The 13731-nt window shown below is 57.4% G+C and overlaps 3 protein-coding genes across 3 annotated transcripts; all 3 read right to left on the reverse strand.

The window, feature by feature from the left end:
• Window positions 1-385: 385 nt before the first annotated feature.
• PSEUBRA_001345 (Velvet factor) lies at window positions 386-1790 on the reverse strand (the record flags this gene model as incomplete). The annotated part of the gene is made up of 4 exons (XM_059464570.1): window positions 386-848; window positions 927-1064; window positions 1159-1603; window positions 1712-1790. 4 exons carry the CDS (start codon window positions 1788-1790, stop codon window positions 386-388), a joined length of 1125 nt encoding a protein of 374 aa, XP_059320858.1.
• Window positions 1791-6705: 4915 nt separating this feature from the next.
• Window positions 6706-10500, reverse strand: PSEUBRA_001346 (Peptidase C19, ubiquitin-specific peptidase, DUSP domain protein; the record flags this gene model as incomplete). The annotated part of the gene is made up of 1 exon (XM_016434592.1): window positions 6706-10500. The coding sequence occupies one exon, from the start codon at window positions 10498-10500 to the stop codon at window positions 6706-6708; it is 3795 nt and encodes a 1264-aa protein (XP_016294007.1).
• Window positions 10501-11590: 1090 nt separating this feature from the next.
• On the reverse strand, window positions 11591-13603 carry PSEUBRA_001347 (BCS1, N-terminal; the record flags this gene model as incomplete). The annotated part of the gene is made up of 1 exon (XM_016434601.2): window positions 11591-13603. The coding sequence occupies one exon, from the start codon at window positions 13601-13603 to the stop codon at window positions 11591-11593; it is 2013 nt and encodes a 670-aa protein (XP_016294008.2).
• Window positions 13604-13731: the final 128 nt, after the last annotated feature.

The following is a 13731-nucleotide window of genomic DNA, read 5'->3' on the forward strand; positions in this document are numbered from 1 at the left end:
GGATCCCCGCCCAAGCGCGATTCGCAACGATGCTTGTCGACTGTTGCCGCAAGGTCTTTTTTTCTCAGCAAAATTAGACGCGATCTCACACCCAATTGCCCGCTCGCACCTTCATCTTCCACCCAAGCCGCGCCATGACTGCACCTTGTCTCTCCTCTCATTCAGACTCTGACCGCATTCTTGGGCTCCTATGTCCTCGGTCGCGTCGGTGAAGGACTCAATAGCGCGCTTATAGCGCTTCTGGAGGCTCGTCGCCTGACGAAAGCGCTCTCGGAGCTGCAGGTGTAGGGACACGTTTTGTTATTAGATTGCGTGTTGCATGCTTTTGGGGTGGGTTGTAGCCTCGTCAGCCACCAAGACAGGCCTTCTGATGAGCGACTCCTCCTCAATCTCGCGCCAGATCATCGTTGACATCGGACTGGTCCTGTCGCCCTCTGCGCACGTCGTTTCGGAGCGGCACCTGGATTCCCTGTTTGGCGAGAAGCTTAGCGAGCTCGGTCGACTCAGTCATTCCTGGGAAGCGGCGCGGGCTGTAGATGGTGAACGGTTCCGTCAGGGCTTCCGCTAGGACTCCACCGCCGGGTGGTGCGAGGGCGAGCAGCTTGAACGCCAACCTGAACTGCCCTTCCTGTCGGATGCTGAGGTCGGTAAAGACGAAGAAGCAGGCGCGCGAGCCGTCGAGGTCGCGAGCGACGTTGGCTGATGCCACGAGTCGACCTTCGAGCATGCGCGTCATCGGGTAGGCGATGTCGTTTGTGTCAACTAAGACGGCTTCCGTGTGCGTGCCGGTGAGTGGATCTTCTCTGTGCAGGGTGACTTGGAGGATCAGGTTGGGGCTGTTCTCGGCGCTGTCGAAGCAGGAGCAAAGGGATGAGAAGTTAGTAACCTGGTAGCGAGATGCGAGCACGGGGAGGCTGAGGACGTACTCTTCGTCTTCGGTGCCGTCCGGCTTGAGGATGCGCAGCTGAAGGATGGGCAGAGGGTCCAAGGGCCGTTTGTCTTTACTGCCGAGTCCGCACAGTCGGCCTTGCTGCGGCTGCTGACGAATGATGAGCCTGTACGTTCTGTTGTTTCGGGAGCAATCCGACAGTGCCGCAGTGGTGAGAAATTGAACCTCAAGATTCCCACGACGATCACCACGATGAGTATGTCACTTACCTGTTCTCTGTCGAATGACGCGGAAGACCCGACAGAACGGGCGGAGGAGCCGAAGGCGAAGTGCGCAGTTCGTGAAGAGACATTGCTTCGCTGCTCGCGGTGGACGAGGACGGAATACTGCGCCCAGGCGGAGGACGAGGGCTGGCTGAGGCCGAAGTGCGATCGTCACGGTGGTAGGGAGCGGGACTGCGGAACTGTTGTTGAGCTGGCTGCAAGTAAGTGCCGTAGGAGGAATCACTCGAGCGGTCCGAGGACGGGTGAGCACGGTGGTTGTCGTCCAGTCTCTCACGATCAGAAGTGTCCCTGGTGAACTGTCTCAATCCAGGAAGCTGTGGGGATGCGGAATAAGGCGAACGAGCGTCACTGCTGTATGTGCTGGTGGGAGGTTGTGGAGCCCTGGAGGTAGGAAGGGGAGGCGGGCGCATGCTCTGACGCTGAGGTACGTCTGTTTGGTCAAGTGAATGATGAGCATTGAAAAGCGTCGAGCGAATGAGCAAAGACGGCTCCTCCGAAGCACAAGCTGGTAATCGAGCCTGGGCTCATGGATACTTACTCGGATCGTAGTTGTCGGAAGCAGGCCCACGACTCCCTGAGGGAGCAAGAGAAGCTTCGGCGGCGTCTTGTCCGCTCATCTCCTCTGGAGTTTGTGACTTTACCGCGCTGCTTCTGTTCGAATCGGCGTGCTGATTTGCTGATGCTCGCTCAGAGCTGCGTATCGACATGCCGCCCAGCTGATCGAGTCGTCTCGGACTGATGCTGGGCCAAATGAAGTGCTTCGCTGCGCGGTTCAGTTACAATGCGAGGGTCGCTGAGCGTGTTGTCAGGAGGTTGGGACTGCGCACAGAACTGAACTGCGCATGACGAGAGACGGAAGTGAAGGCGTGCACTTTCAGAGCAGTGCAGGGACAACAAGAAAGGGAATCCGAAGCTCGATCGGCGCTCCCACTGGCGCGGCTGTATGCGGGTAGAGATGTTGACTACTGAAATGAAGCGGCGCGAGAGGTTGATGGTTGTCGTGAGAGAAGACGTTCGTACGTGTGCTGAGGATGCTGAGACGGATGCTTTGCAGTGAGATCGATCAACGAGAGAACAGGGGAGAGGCGTGATGTTCTAGAGAGAAGGGATGAGACTGTCGGGAGGGCAAGGGGAGAGCGTCGAAAAGAGTGTGGCATTTGAGAGAGAAAGGCGTCGGGATAGATTCAGCATTCATGCAACTCTGAAAACGGTGAGAGGGACAGGCGAGCTCAAGGCGGAATGCGATGCATGGGCACTGCGTCGCCTCGCAGGGTGCGAAGCTTGTGGCTGTAGTGTGGCATGCAGCCGCCTCTTTCCGAGTAGCAGCAGCAGAGCTCAGCAAGGCAGAAAGAGAGAAGACCGGCGCAGACTCGCGTTCCGACGCGGAGTGGCTGTCGGGGTGACTGATGGGCTGACCGGCATACTCGACCCACATGATGCTCGTGGCACATCAGCAGCAGTGTAAGGAGACCGAAGAACCGACGCAATGGATCGGTCCCTTTCGCTGCTACAGGCGAGTCTCCGGCCTATGTCGTGACACGCAAATGCAGATGCGGCGGCGTCTGCATATGCGAAGCGTGCTCAAACCATCTGTCTACAGTATTTCCGTCCATCCGTCCGTCCACCCGGCCGTCTGTACCACTATGTCCGTTCCTCTCAAAGGGGAAAGGCGGCTCTTTCTCTTCTTCGAATCAAAATAATCGGCTGACTGACCCTCCTCCGCTGTTTAGCGCGGAAGGACGGCTGTACGCGGACAAGACAACAAACCCTCGCCGACTGACCTTCGGATGTGAAACCCACGTCGAGCTTTTTTCCTTCTTTGCATCCTGTGTCTCGCAGTATTGAAAGATGGCTTACCACGAGAGCACGTCATCCAAAGCTGAAGGTCCAGAGGGGAAAGCTGCACCACACTGGTCATCATCGGAAGCGCCCGAATCCCGGAAAGGCAGTGATGCCCTGCTCATGGTGGCCACGAATGATTCTGGCTTGTCTGGGAATGGTCGGTCGTACAGGACCGAGACCGACCGCCAGGGGAAGGCTCGGTGCTCGATTCGGAGCAGCAAGCCGGTCGGATGGGGAGGGGCTATAGGATACAGGAGGACACTCTCCGCATCCAATTCCCCAAGCAGCGTTGCGAAACGAGGCTCAGTGCGCGTAATGGTCCAATGAGCGAAACGCCTTGACAAATGCTCGCCTTTCAAAGGCTGAGAGACTGCTGCGCAAGCGAGCGGAACGCGATTTGCTTCCAACGCGACTGGCCAAGCCATGCTAGGGAGAAAAAATTCACGGCTCTCGAACGCACCTTTTCCACCACTCAAGCCCCAACATATCAGGTCGATCTGTGGACCAGACCAGTTCAAATGACGCCGCCCCACCCGGAACATCTTGTACGGCTCTGTGGAAAGGACACGGGAAGCGACACGCAGTACCCACCAGTATGCTTTTTGGGATGTAGGCGAAGACCGAGAGCTGACCAGCTGCAAGCAGATTCTGAGGATGCTCTCGAGCCAAACAACAGCAGCTTGACGGCCGAGTCGAAGCTTAATCAGGACCCAGATGCGAGCGAAGGGCCGGGGAAACGGACCTCTGCCGGATTGTTGGGTTGGAAGCGTCGATGTCCGTCGAGGCTGGATTCTGGCGAGAGGCGAGCTTGCAGGAAGATGGTGGGAACGAAGGCGGAAAGACGAGCTCTGCTGCTCCGGTACAGGAATGTTTTCGAAACCATTTGACTTTCTGTTCAAGCTAAAGCTGACCTCGCAGAAGCAGCAGCTGTCCGCCTTGTATCGAAAGATGCCAAGGCGAAGATCTCCGCCGACAAGGGCTGTTCGGCTGCACGTGTGAGTCGCGACCCAACTGGCTCGCTTGTCCTCTTTGCAGCGGCGTATGGATGCACCCCTTTCCGAGACTGATCACGTCAGAGACAGGTATCCGCGAGAGAACAAATGGGGTAAACCTGAACGCGGAGCGAGGAAGGGACCTGCAGGCATGAAGGCACGATCAAATTCGCAACCCCGTTTTCAAGCCCAGATCTTGCACCTCAAAGCGAAGCCGTGCTTCCCTTGCCGAGACGGGCTCGGTGGACGAAAGCAGGGGGCGCTCAGCGTTGCCCCACAGTCGAGCAGGACGGCGCGACGGATGTCAGCTCCGAACTGAGACTCGAAAGAGTTGCGATCCAGTTGAGCCCGCTGAAGCGATCCACGGCGCCTGCCCTGATGTCAGCAAATGTAACTTCAAGGAGCGACGACGTCCTCGAGTCCAAGCAAGCTCAGCAGCTCGCTGAGGGCAGCAGCACGGAATCAAGGTCAAGAAGATCTGGGTCTGAAGCGGAGGTTGCAGCTCGGCTGATGAGCGACGAGCTTTGTGAGCAAAGTGTGGACAGAGGAAGAGGGTGACGGGAACGTCTCGGAGCAAGGGAAAGGTAGAGAAGCGGGCGAGAATATCGTGAATGGAGGAAAGAGAGCAAGGTGCGGGACTTGAATGGAACCACGCTTAGACCAACAGGATGAAAGTGGGAGGCAGCTTAAGGTTGCTCTGCTGTGAAACAATTCCGCCCACGCTCATACCACACTCTACGTCGATGGGCTCGGTCCTGCGTCCGCGCCGTCGCTTGTTTCCTTCATCTGGGTCCTCGTATTCTCCTCCTACAGCTTTGTTCATCGCTTTGAGCATTTCGTGAAGTGGGCCGCTGTGCTGCTTCGAAGATGATGAGGGCGCCCTCGTGCAGAATCAAACCGGAAATGCAGCGCTGAATGTAGGCTCAGCCATCGCGTCGACGCCAAAATGCCGCCTTGCATCGGCTATGCTTCTGTTCCTCCTCTCGATGATTCATCTTTTGATAGCCGTGGAAACTACTCTTCGCTCACTCCTTTCATGAATCAGGAGGCCTTCGCACCGCCCGAAAAGCTATGCCATGGATCGGAGTCATCGGAACTGTGCCAGCGTCGGTCGGCACTTGCTGAGTTTGCCAATGCGCTCCTCGTTGCATTGCGGAGATAGGCAAGCCGGTTGGAGTGTCGACATCCGCCTAGACAGCCTGTCGTCCCAGTCCACGCTGACCAGACATGTGCCCGGCCTTTTGTTTACCCGTTGTTGATCGCTCGGTTTCAAGTGCTCAGGCGGTCTCTTTGCGTTTCATGATGTTTTTCAATGTTTTTGTTTCTCCGTTTGGGCACGCTGTGGCTACGCAACTTACCACTCGCAAGGGTGAGCCGTCTAGATCCGTCCGCTGCTCGATGAGACTTGGTGCATGAGAGCCAGCAGACGGCACGGCCAGAAAGAAGCTTTTCTTCTCCCAACGTTTTCAAGGGTGTAGTCATCGGTTCGGTCCATCCAGTACTTTGACCGGTCTCTTTGTCGCCGACCATCAAGGCGGCCTTGTGCATCCCACGGCATATTCGGGCGTTGTCCCTTTGCTGCCTTCGCTCAGCCCACTGGTGTCCTCGCGCAGGACTTGGCGTGGGAGCGAAATTTAAAGTTGACTCATCAGTTGGCGTTCGTTGGTGACATTTTACTCTTTAGAGCCCACACTTCATTCTTGAACTCAAATCCCTAACAACGGATCAGCCGTCGATCCAACGGATGCGCACGAGCCCCTTCTTAAGCAAGCCATCGAGCTGAAAATCTGACCTTCCTTTACAAGCGTGGGACAGGCTTCCGAAAGGCTCGATCCTCAGCCCCAACGGAAGAGCAGATCAGTCAGCGTGACGAGGCGACGCGGTACCCGATCGCAAGCCCCTTCAGCGCGCAATTTCAAATTACCGCACTCAATCGTTTGATTTAAGTTATTAATACAAGGGGGGAGATGGCTGATCTGCCGATGTTGAAAGCTTGCATTGCGGTACTGACGTTGTTGTCAGCGACTTTACCGAGTCCGGTTCCACTTTTCGCTTCCCTTTGGCTGGTGTTCAAAATTGCGTGACTGAGCAGCGCGTCTCTTGACCGAAATGCCCGAGCCGTCTTTTGCCTCGGCGACACGCGCCTTTCCTGCTCCCGATCCGTTGATTTCCACCGCGCGCCTCATATCGGGTCTGTGCGATATCGACGACCAGATTCCTCATCCTGGCAAGTTTGATCATCGAACGAGTTTGCTCTTCCAGTCGAGAGCCATCGAGACTTTAGCAGTGCCCCGACCGGGCCGACGCGAGGTCATCACCAAAATAGCAACAGACTTGGCGAGACGGGAGATTCAAGCCCGACCAAACTCCGGCAGCAGGCGAGCTTCGCTTAGCCCCTCACCCGAGGTGGCCGACAGGCGCATTGCAAACGTAAAGAGGTGTCCATGTGGATCTTTGGGGCTCAGACCGTTCTCACCGCTCTCTTCAAGCTTCAAAGCACAGTCGGTTGACCGACCATGGGCCAATTCCGCGGTAGGTTCGCAGAACCGCGGTCCCTCCCAGGAAGCTTTCTTCCGAATGGAGCTGTCCATCAAGCCAACCCTGTTCGAACCCACTCGACAGACAGACGTTGCTCCCATGTATGTCCGGATTTTGAATGCATCTCATTGCGGGGATATAAGGTTGAGCTACGCGAAGCTCAAGGAGAGTCGAGACCGGTGTCGCTAATCGGGCTCGGCGCACGGTTCGACGAGGCAGGCGAGTTGCCCAGGCTCGACCAGCCCGCCGCTGGCTCAGCCATGCTGTCGTCCGCACCGCTGCGCATGTTCATCGACCAGTCCGGAGTGTGATCGCTCGACGAGTCGCTCGAGTCCTCGCCTGTCACGTTGCGCTGAGTGTCTGGTGCCACAACATCAACATCACCCTCCTGCTCGGCGGCGGTCGCCTTGGTCTTGGCGGCCTCTTGGAACTTTTGTCGAGACTTGCCTCCGATCGGTCTGGTCGTCCTGCGACGGTAGAACAGCAGGTACGCCGAAGAGCTCTTGACCGTTTCCGGGTTGGCTACGGGTCGGACACTCGAGTCGTCAAACTCATACCACTTGCCATCTGATGGGCTCTTTGCGAACGCAGTGTAGTGACCGCCGCCAAGCCCGCCGAAATGGTTGTCGACCGCATACAGGTCGTAGATCGGACGATCCACGGCGACCGCATCGTCATTGTCCTCCAACGGCCGAAGAATGCCCGATCCCAGCATGCTTTCCGACAGCTCTTCTCCGCTCTCTTTCGCTTCCTCTTGCACCCTCCGCAGCGCCTGCGTGCCTTCGACTCGCTCGGTCAGATCGAGCCCTTCCAAGGGGAAGTCGACGAGCATATTGAGCTTGTCCCGCGAGTGTCGACCTGCGCTGAAGCGCTTGAGGTGTACCACAAGGATGTCGGGCGCTTTCCAGAGGTCAAACTTCTTGGTGGCTTGGCGGAACTCCTTGCACGTGGGGCAGTACCACGGATCGTCCTCACCGAGCTGCTCTTCCTTGGTGAATTCGTCCATGCAGTCTTCGATCGATAGCATCTTGGGTCGAGCCGGTCCGGCACTGTCGCGCTCCCGAATGGCCTCGTCGACCACTTCCTCATACTCGCCCCACAGTTGAGCTGAATCCGACTCGACCAAGAGACCGCGCTCTTTGATGGACTGAGACCACGTGACGACGATGGCGCCGCCAGTGTACACCAGCGGAATGACCTTGGCAGGCGCCGCATCCTTAGCTTCGTCGTCGTCGTCATCCTCTGTCATCGACATCTGATCGGACGACCTGGAAGCCTTGGTTTGACGCTGAGCCAGACGAGAGTGACGTTCCTCTAGATCCTCAGATAGATTGTCCGCGTTGCTTTCGCTCCCCTTCGGCAGACCCTGTCCAGCCTCTGCGACGCTGAAGCGGATGCGCAGGACCGGCTGGGCCTGCGCGTGCGTAGTTGCCTTTGGCTCCTCTAGCGAGGTGTTCGAAGAGACGATAGCGGGCGTTTCGGTTCCTGATGACGAGGAGGTGGTGATGTCAGGCACGACTACGGTCTCGCCGTCCTCTCGAATCTCGGTGACGACATCGCTGTCGTCTGTCCTGCTGGGCGCCACGATCTCGACGGCATCATTGTTGGTAGCCGCGTCGTCGACCATCTCCCAGTCCGAGATGTGCGATGTAGGCTGTTGACCCGCGGCAGCAGTGGAAGCAACATCCGCTTCCTCGACAGCTTTGCTGAGATCGCTAGATTGGCTTGTGAATCGCGTAAAGCCTTCCACGACCCGTTTGCGAATCGCACCGACGTCGTTGACCTCCGACTTGGGCACAGAGATGAAGAAGGGGATACCGACAGCGTCGGAGCGCGCACGACGGCTGACGAACGCCTGACTCGAGGAAGCACCGAATGCGTCGCTGGCAAAGTTGGCAAAGACCGGCAGGATCGCTTGTTCTTCGTCCGGAATATCCAACGCATCTTCGGCATCTTCGATCGTTCGATGATAACGGTAGTGTCGCTGCTTGGAGAAGCGGGGCGCGGCTGGCACTTCCCAGAAGTACACAAAGTCGCCCTCCTTGATGTCCACCAGTGGCTCGTAGTCGTCGATCCACTTGTAGATGCGGTGATGCCAGACTTCTCCGCACACCAAGCGCTTGGTCTCGACGCCAAACTGCGCTGCCACCTTTTGTCGTAGTTTGCTAACGGTGCTTCCTGCTGGCAGCTGGACCTGGAACTTTCGCATCCGTTTGCTTGCGTCCGACGGAACAAAGTACACCTGCCCTCGCCACATCTTCTTGTTCGGGATGGGCAGAGTAAGGTACATGAAAGGATCGAATTTGATCGACACCTTGCTGCATACTGGGCAGACGAGCGTGCTGCGATACTGGCCTTGGAAAAGGTCGACGATGACCGAGTCGTTTCTAGCCTTGTAGATGTCCCACTGTCGCTTGGCGAACGCCACGAGGTCCTTCTCGTCGCCACCTTCCCAATCCGGCGCCTCGATGTAAGGCTTCTTGAGGATGCGGTTCAGATCCTCGTGAAGACCATCGAGAAGGAAGGCAAGTAGCTCCTGACTGTCGTGTTGTGCGTAACCACTGAACTGCGGTGCGAACCGCGAGAGGGCATACTTGAACTCTCGAGGCCAGAAGGAGCCACCCTGACCGTTCCAGATGTTGGTGATGAGGCTTCCAAAGGCATCGGCGATGGCACCGCCCATACCCAGTGGGTTATCCGTGTTGAGCTCCTCCTTGTAGGCGCCCGAGACAAAGTACTGCTGCAATTCGTAGGTGTTGCTGAGACACTGCAGAGCGCTGTTCATGAAGCAGGTATTGCCGAGATTGTTGAGACCGCGGAGTCCACGAGACCGCCCCATAGTACGATCGATTGCGGTCTGTGACCTCGTCACTCGGCCTTGCGCTTCGCCTGCCGCGCTTTGGGCCGCGTTGGTGCTCGGTGATGCCGCGTTCTGCTGGAGGTTGCTGAAGAAGTCGCCCTGCTGAGCAAAGATGCCCTTCATCGATGGAGCCGCCGGTGCCGGGTCCGTTTGCCATCGACCTGACTGCCGTGTCTCGACGGCAAGGCACACCTCGATCTCTTCCACGCCGACCGCCTTCAGTGTGACATTGGGCTGATAGCTGTCGGGCTCGTCTTCCTTTGCGTCGATCACGTCGACGCCCTCTTCCTCGACCCTGCTGATATGAACGAGTCCGATGTCAAATTCGCCTGCTATCGGCTCGGGATAGTGGTAAAATCGAATGTCGACGTCGGTGACTGCGCCGAGCTTCAACAGTTCTTTTGCCTTTAATTTGAGCTCTGCTAGGCTTGCGCTGACCGACAAGCTGAACGACACCGGCCCTGGACCTGAGACGGTGACGTCGCTTTCTAGCTTGAGCAAGCGAATGATGGGCGGATAGAACTCGACGCTCTCCTGGCCAGGGCTGAGACCTTCGATGACGGTCCTTGCAAAGAGCGGTCCAGTGCTTCCGTACCAATCGACGAGATGCTTCCAGCCTTCTTCGGGAAGCATTTCGTATTCCATACCTTCGCTGATGCCTTGCCTGAGACGAGCGAAAGATGGATTCGAGTCTTCGTGGAGGAGATCGGAATTATCGATGGGACCAATGGCAACGTCGACCTTCTCGGCAGGATCCGAGTCGCGAAGCTCGGAGCAGGCTGTGTTCCACCGACGGTACCACGTTCGGCTGACCAAATACCATGTATCGCCCGCAACCAAAGGCCTGTTCTTCATGGGCCGAATGAGGTCGAGCTGCTGCTGTCCTGTCGGCCTGGCCACTGTGTTGGCGGACGTGTCGATTGAAGTTGGAGCATCGACTGCATCGTGATAGGACGGCAGCTGCTCACTCAGCGTCGCATCCGCTACTTTGTTGACGCCGGCCGCCGCAGCAGCAGCAGCAACGGCCGCGCCGTCGTGTAGACTGAGAGACTTTTCGGTCATGAGGCCTTCGATGTTCTGGTCGGGACCCGGCATGCTTCGGGGTGGGTTGAGGATGTCGGCCGATGATATGCTTTGGCGGAGCGGAGTAGGCTGAGCGGACGATGCAGCCTCTACACCTTCTTGTTCGCCAAAATCGCTGTTTGATCTGGAGTACGAAGACTTGACGTCGTTCTCGAGATCACTGCTGTTCTCGTCGATGATGGGGCTGACCGTGCGGGCTCTTTTGTAAGCGGCGTGCCGTCTTTGCTCTGATACCGGAAGCGCTGGAGCAAATTGAGAGCTGGTGTTGGGATCTGGACTTTGAGCAGGTGATGGTGGTGGCCTACGTGAGGGGCCAGGTGCGCTGCAGCCTAGGTTCGCGGACGAGGACGGTGCAGGTTCGCTTGAACGTGTCGATGAATGCACCTCTGCTGGTTGTGTGGGATCCAAGGCTGAATCTTTGGATGATGCGTCGTTCTGACTGTGATCGGAACGCATCGGCATGAGCGGCTGTCAAGCAGGCACTGTATCAGAGAGCTCGAGGCGCAGGTTGGCCGCTCGAGTCGTGTACTGCTGATTCGGGCTGCGACCTTCTTTGAAGAGCACAAAAATGGGATTGACGCGCCTGCTGCAGATGAAGTCACGATGTGAGCTCCCTGTTCCGGCCTTGCTTGTGTGCTTGTGTGATGAAGGAACGAGAGGCGCAGCTGCAAGAGGGGTGCGACAACATCAACACCATGCAAAGCCAAGAATCATCGAATCAGCTGCGCCTGCCGCCGCGGTCTGTGCTCAAAAAAGTAAGCTCTTGTCGGCTCTCCTGAAGGAAAAAAATCTCAAGAATTTTGGAGGGCGGAAGCTGAGTAGGGTTTCGTCACTATCGTCACTGTCCCCGATCGGCCCGATCCAAACTGCCTGGCTCAGCATGGTCGAACATGGACTAGCACTCGTCGGTAACTCTACGCTAACAGTCCATTGTGACTTTCACAGCTCTCATGGTACTAATGTGTAGGTGAAGGTCAATCTATGAGGGGTGAAGTACAAGTACAATGCAAGGTGTGATATATGCAGAGAGGCGAATGTGATTGATGGATAAGGGGAACTTGCCACGAGCGGACGCTCCGATGGCGTAGCCAGCTTGCCCGGTCTAGGCACTGGGCGTGTGACGTCTTGAGGCGTTCTCGCTGACGAAAGCTGCCACAGTAGCTCGAGGATCGTCAGGGAAACGAATAAAGAGACCCTGCAACTCTGCCATGCTGACGCCGCCGATAGCAGCCGGAGCGGGCCGAATCACCCGCTGGGTCGAGATCGGTGCATCCGTCGCTGTCGCCGCCTCCGAATCTTGACGAGCGGCCGAGCCGATCGCTCCAGGCTGCCTTCCGTCGGCACCAAGTCCAAGGGCTTTGCGGCGGGCAACTGCCTCTGCTTCGACAGTGCTGCCAAAGTCGGCCGCAAGCTGGCGCACTTCAGCATCCGCTTCTTCCACAGCCTCGCGAAGGCCAGGTACGGCCTCAAAGCTCTTGTAGGCAGCAATGGTCGAGGCTGAGTCGACGGCTGCAGCTGCTGCTGCGAGAAGGGGCTTCGATGCGTCCAACGTAATTGATGGAAGATCCAATTGCTTGATCTTCAGCTCTCGCATGGTCGTGCAGTAGAAGCGCACCATCAGCTCCTCCACCTGCTCGCGCTCCGCATCTCCCAGCTCGGCGATCATGTCGACTCGACCGGGACGGATGAGCGCTGGATCGAGCTTCTCAATGTGATTGGTCGTCATAAAGATGATGCGGCTCTCGCCACTCGCGACACCATCGAGCGCATTCAACAGACCCGAAAACGTCACCGAAGCCTGGTAGCCGTCTTCGGCCGCCTGCTGTCGACCCAAGAAGGCTGCATCCACATCCTCGAGAAGCAAGATGGAGCGATCCGGAGCATTAGAGAGCAGATGGTTGAGCTTGTCGTCTGTCAGCCCTCGTTCCGAGAGGTTGAGTAGGCAGATGTTGAAGTCGAGGTGACCGGCCAGGGCAGTAATGAAGGACGACTTGCCGCTGCCAGGTGCGCCGTGAAGCAGGTAGCCTCGTCGATACGGAATACCGCGTTCCGCGTACCATCGATCTCGAGCCATAAATCGTTTGACATCGCTGACGATCGCCTCTTTCTTTCCTCTTCCCAGCACAACACTGCTCAGCTCTCGCGTCCTTCTCGGCTGGCCGAAGGGCCTCCATTCCGGTCCCCAGCTGGTGTAGATCACCGTCTTGCCTTCGGTCGAGGAGAGAGCCAGCTGTCGAGCTTCGTCCAGGAGCTGAGGAAACAGATGAGCATACGCGAAGAGCGTAGTCAGGGTCACCGTCTCCCAAGGCGCTCCGGTGGAGAGGTCGACCATCTTGCCGTCGCGCTCTCGCGTCAATCGCATCCAGACGCCGCGGTATCGGAACCAATGCGTGCCTGGACCAGGCACCAACGAGAAGCGAGCTTGACCGCGTTCCGCGGCTTGCGCGTTCGGTGTCGAAGCCGATGCGTGCGGTGTGTAATTGGTCTCGACAGACAGCTCGTGGCTGAGGATACGGACGGGAGAGACGGATGAGCCACTCGATGCGATGACCAGCGGATCTGCTACGGTGTCCTTTGCTTTCTCGGCAGTGGAAGGTATTCTCTGCGCGGAACGATCTCGGAGACCCAGAAAGTCAACTAAGCCCTCTTTCTGCTGCTTGCCTAGCAAGCCTCGTTGTCGCATCGACTGGGCTCGTGCTTGCGCCGCCATCCAGTGCAAGAACCACGGATGCGCCCGATCCTTGGACGGAATCTCAAGGGAGATCAGTAGTCTCCGTTGCGCTGTGGAAGCTGCTACCTTGGCGCCTCTTCGGACCACGGCGATCGCACCACCAAACACCATCAAGCCTAGACCGCCGGAGAAGATGGGATTGTCGGCTATCAAGTCGGAGAAGAAGGATTTCGATCCGGCGCCAGATGGCGCCTTGCTGTTCGGTATTGATGTTGTGCTAGCATTGCCTGCTTGAGCGGATGACCCTGCTTCAAGCTGAGGTACTGTTGAAGCTGAATATGCCGTGCCGTCACTTTGCGAGGGTACGGGCCGAGCATGGTCGTCCTCGCCCGATGACCTGGCAGCATCCCTCTTCATCGTCCTGAAGTTGAAGATGCCGGACATTCTGCGCCGAGCGAGCTTCGATGCCCGCTGACGATGGAAGGTGCAGGGTAGATTGGTCAGAGTTGTGTCTATCAGAGAAGAAAGCATGTGAGTGGAGTTGCTGCTGTCGACTTTTTTGGAATCGGAAG

This window comes from Kalmanozyma brasiliensis, assembly GCF_000497045.1.
Source record: "Kalmanozyma brasiliensis GHG001 unplaced genomic scaffold PSEUBRA_SCAF13, whole genome shotgun sequence".
In the NCBI taxonomy this organism is placed as follows: Eukaryota; Fungi; Basidiomycota; class Ustilaginomycetes; order Ustilaginales; genus Kalmanozyma; species Kalmanozyma brasiliensis.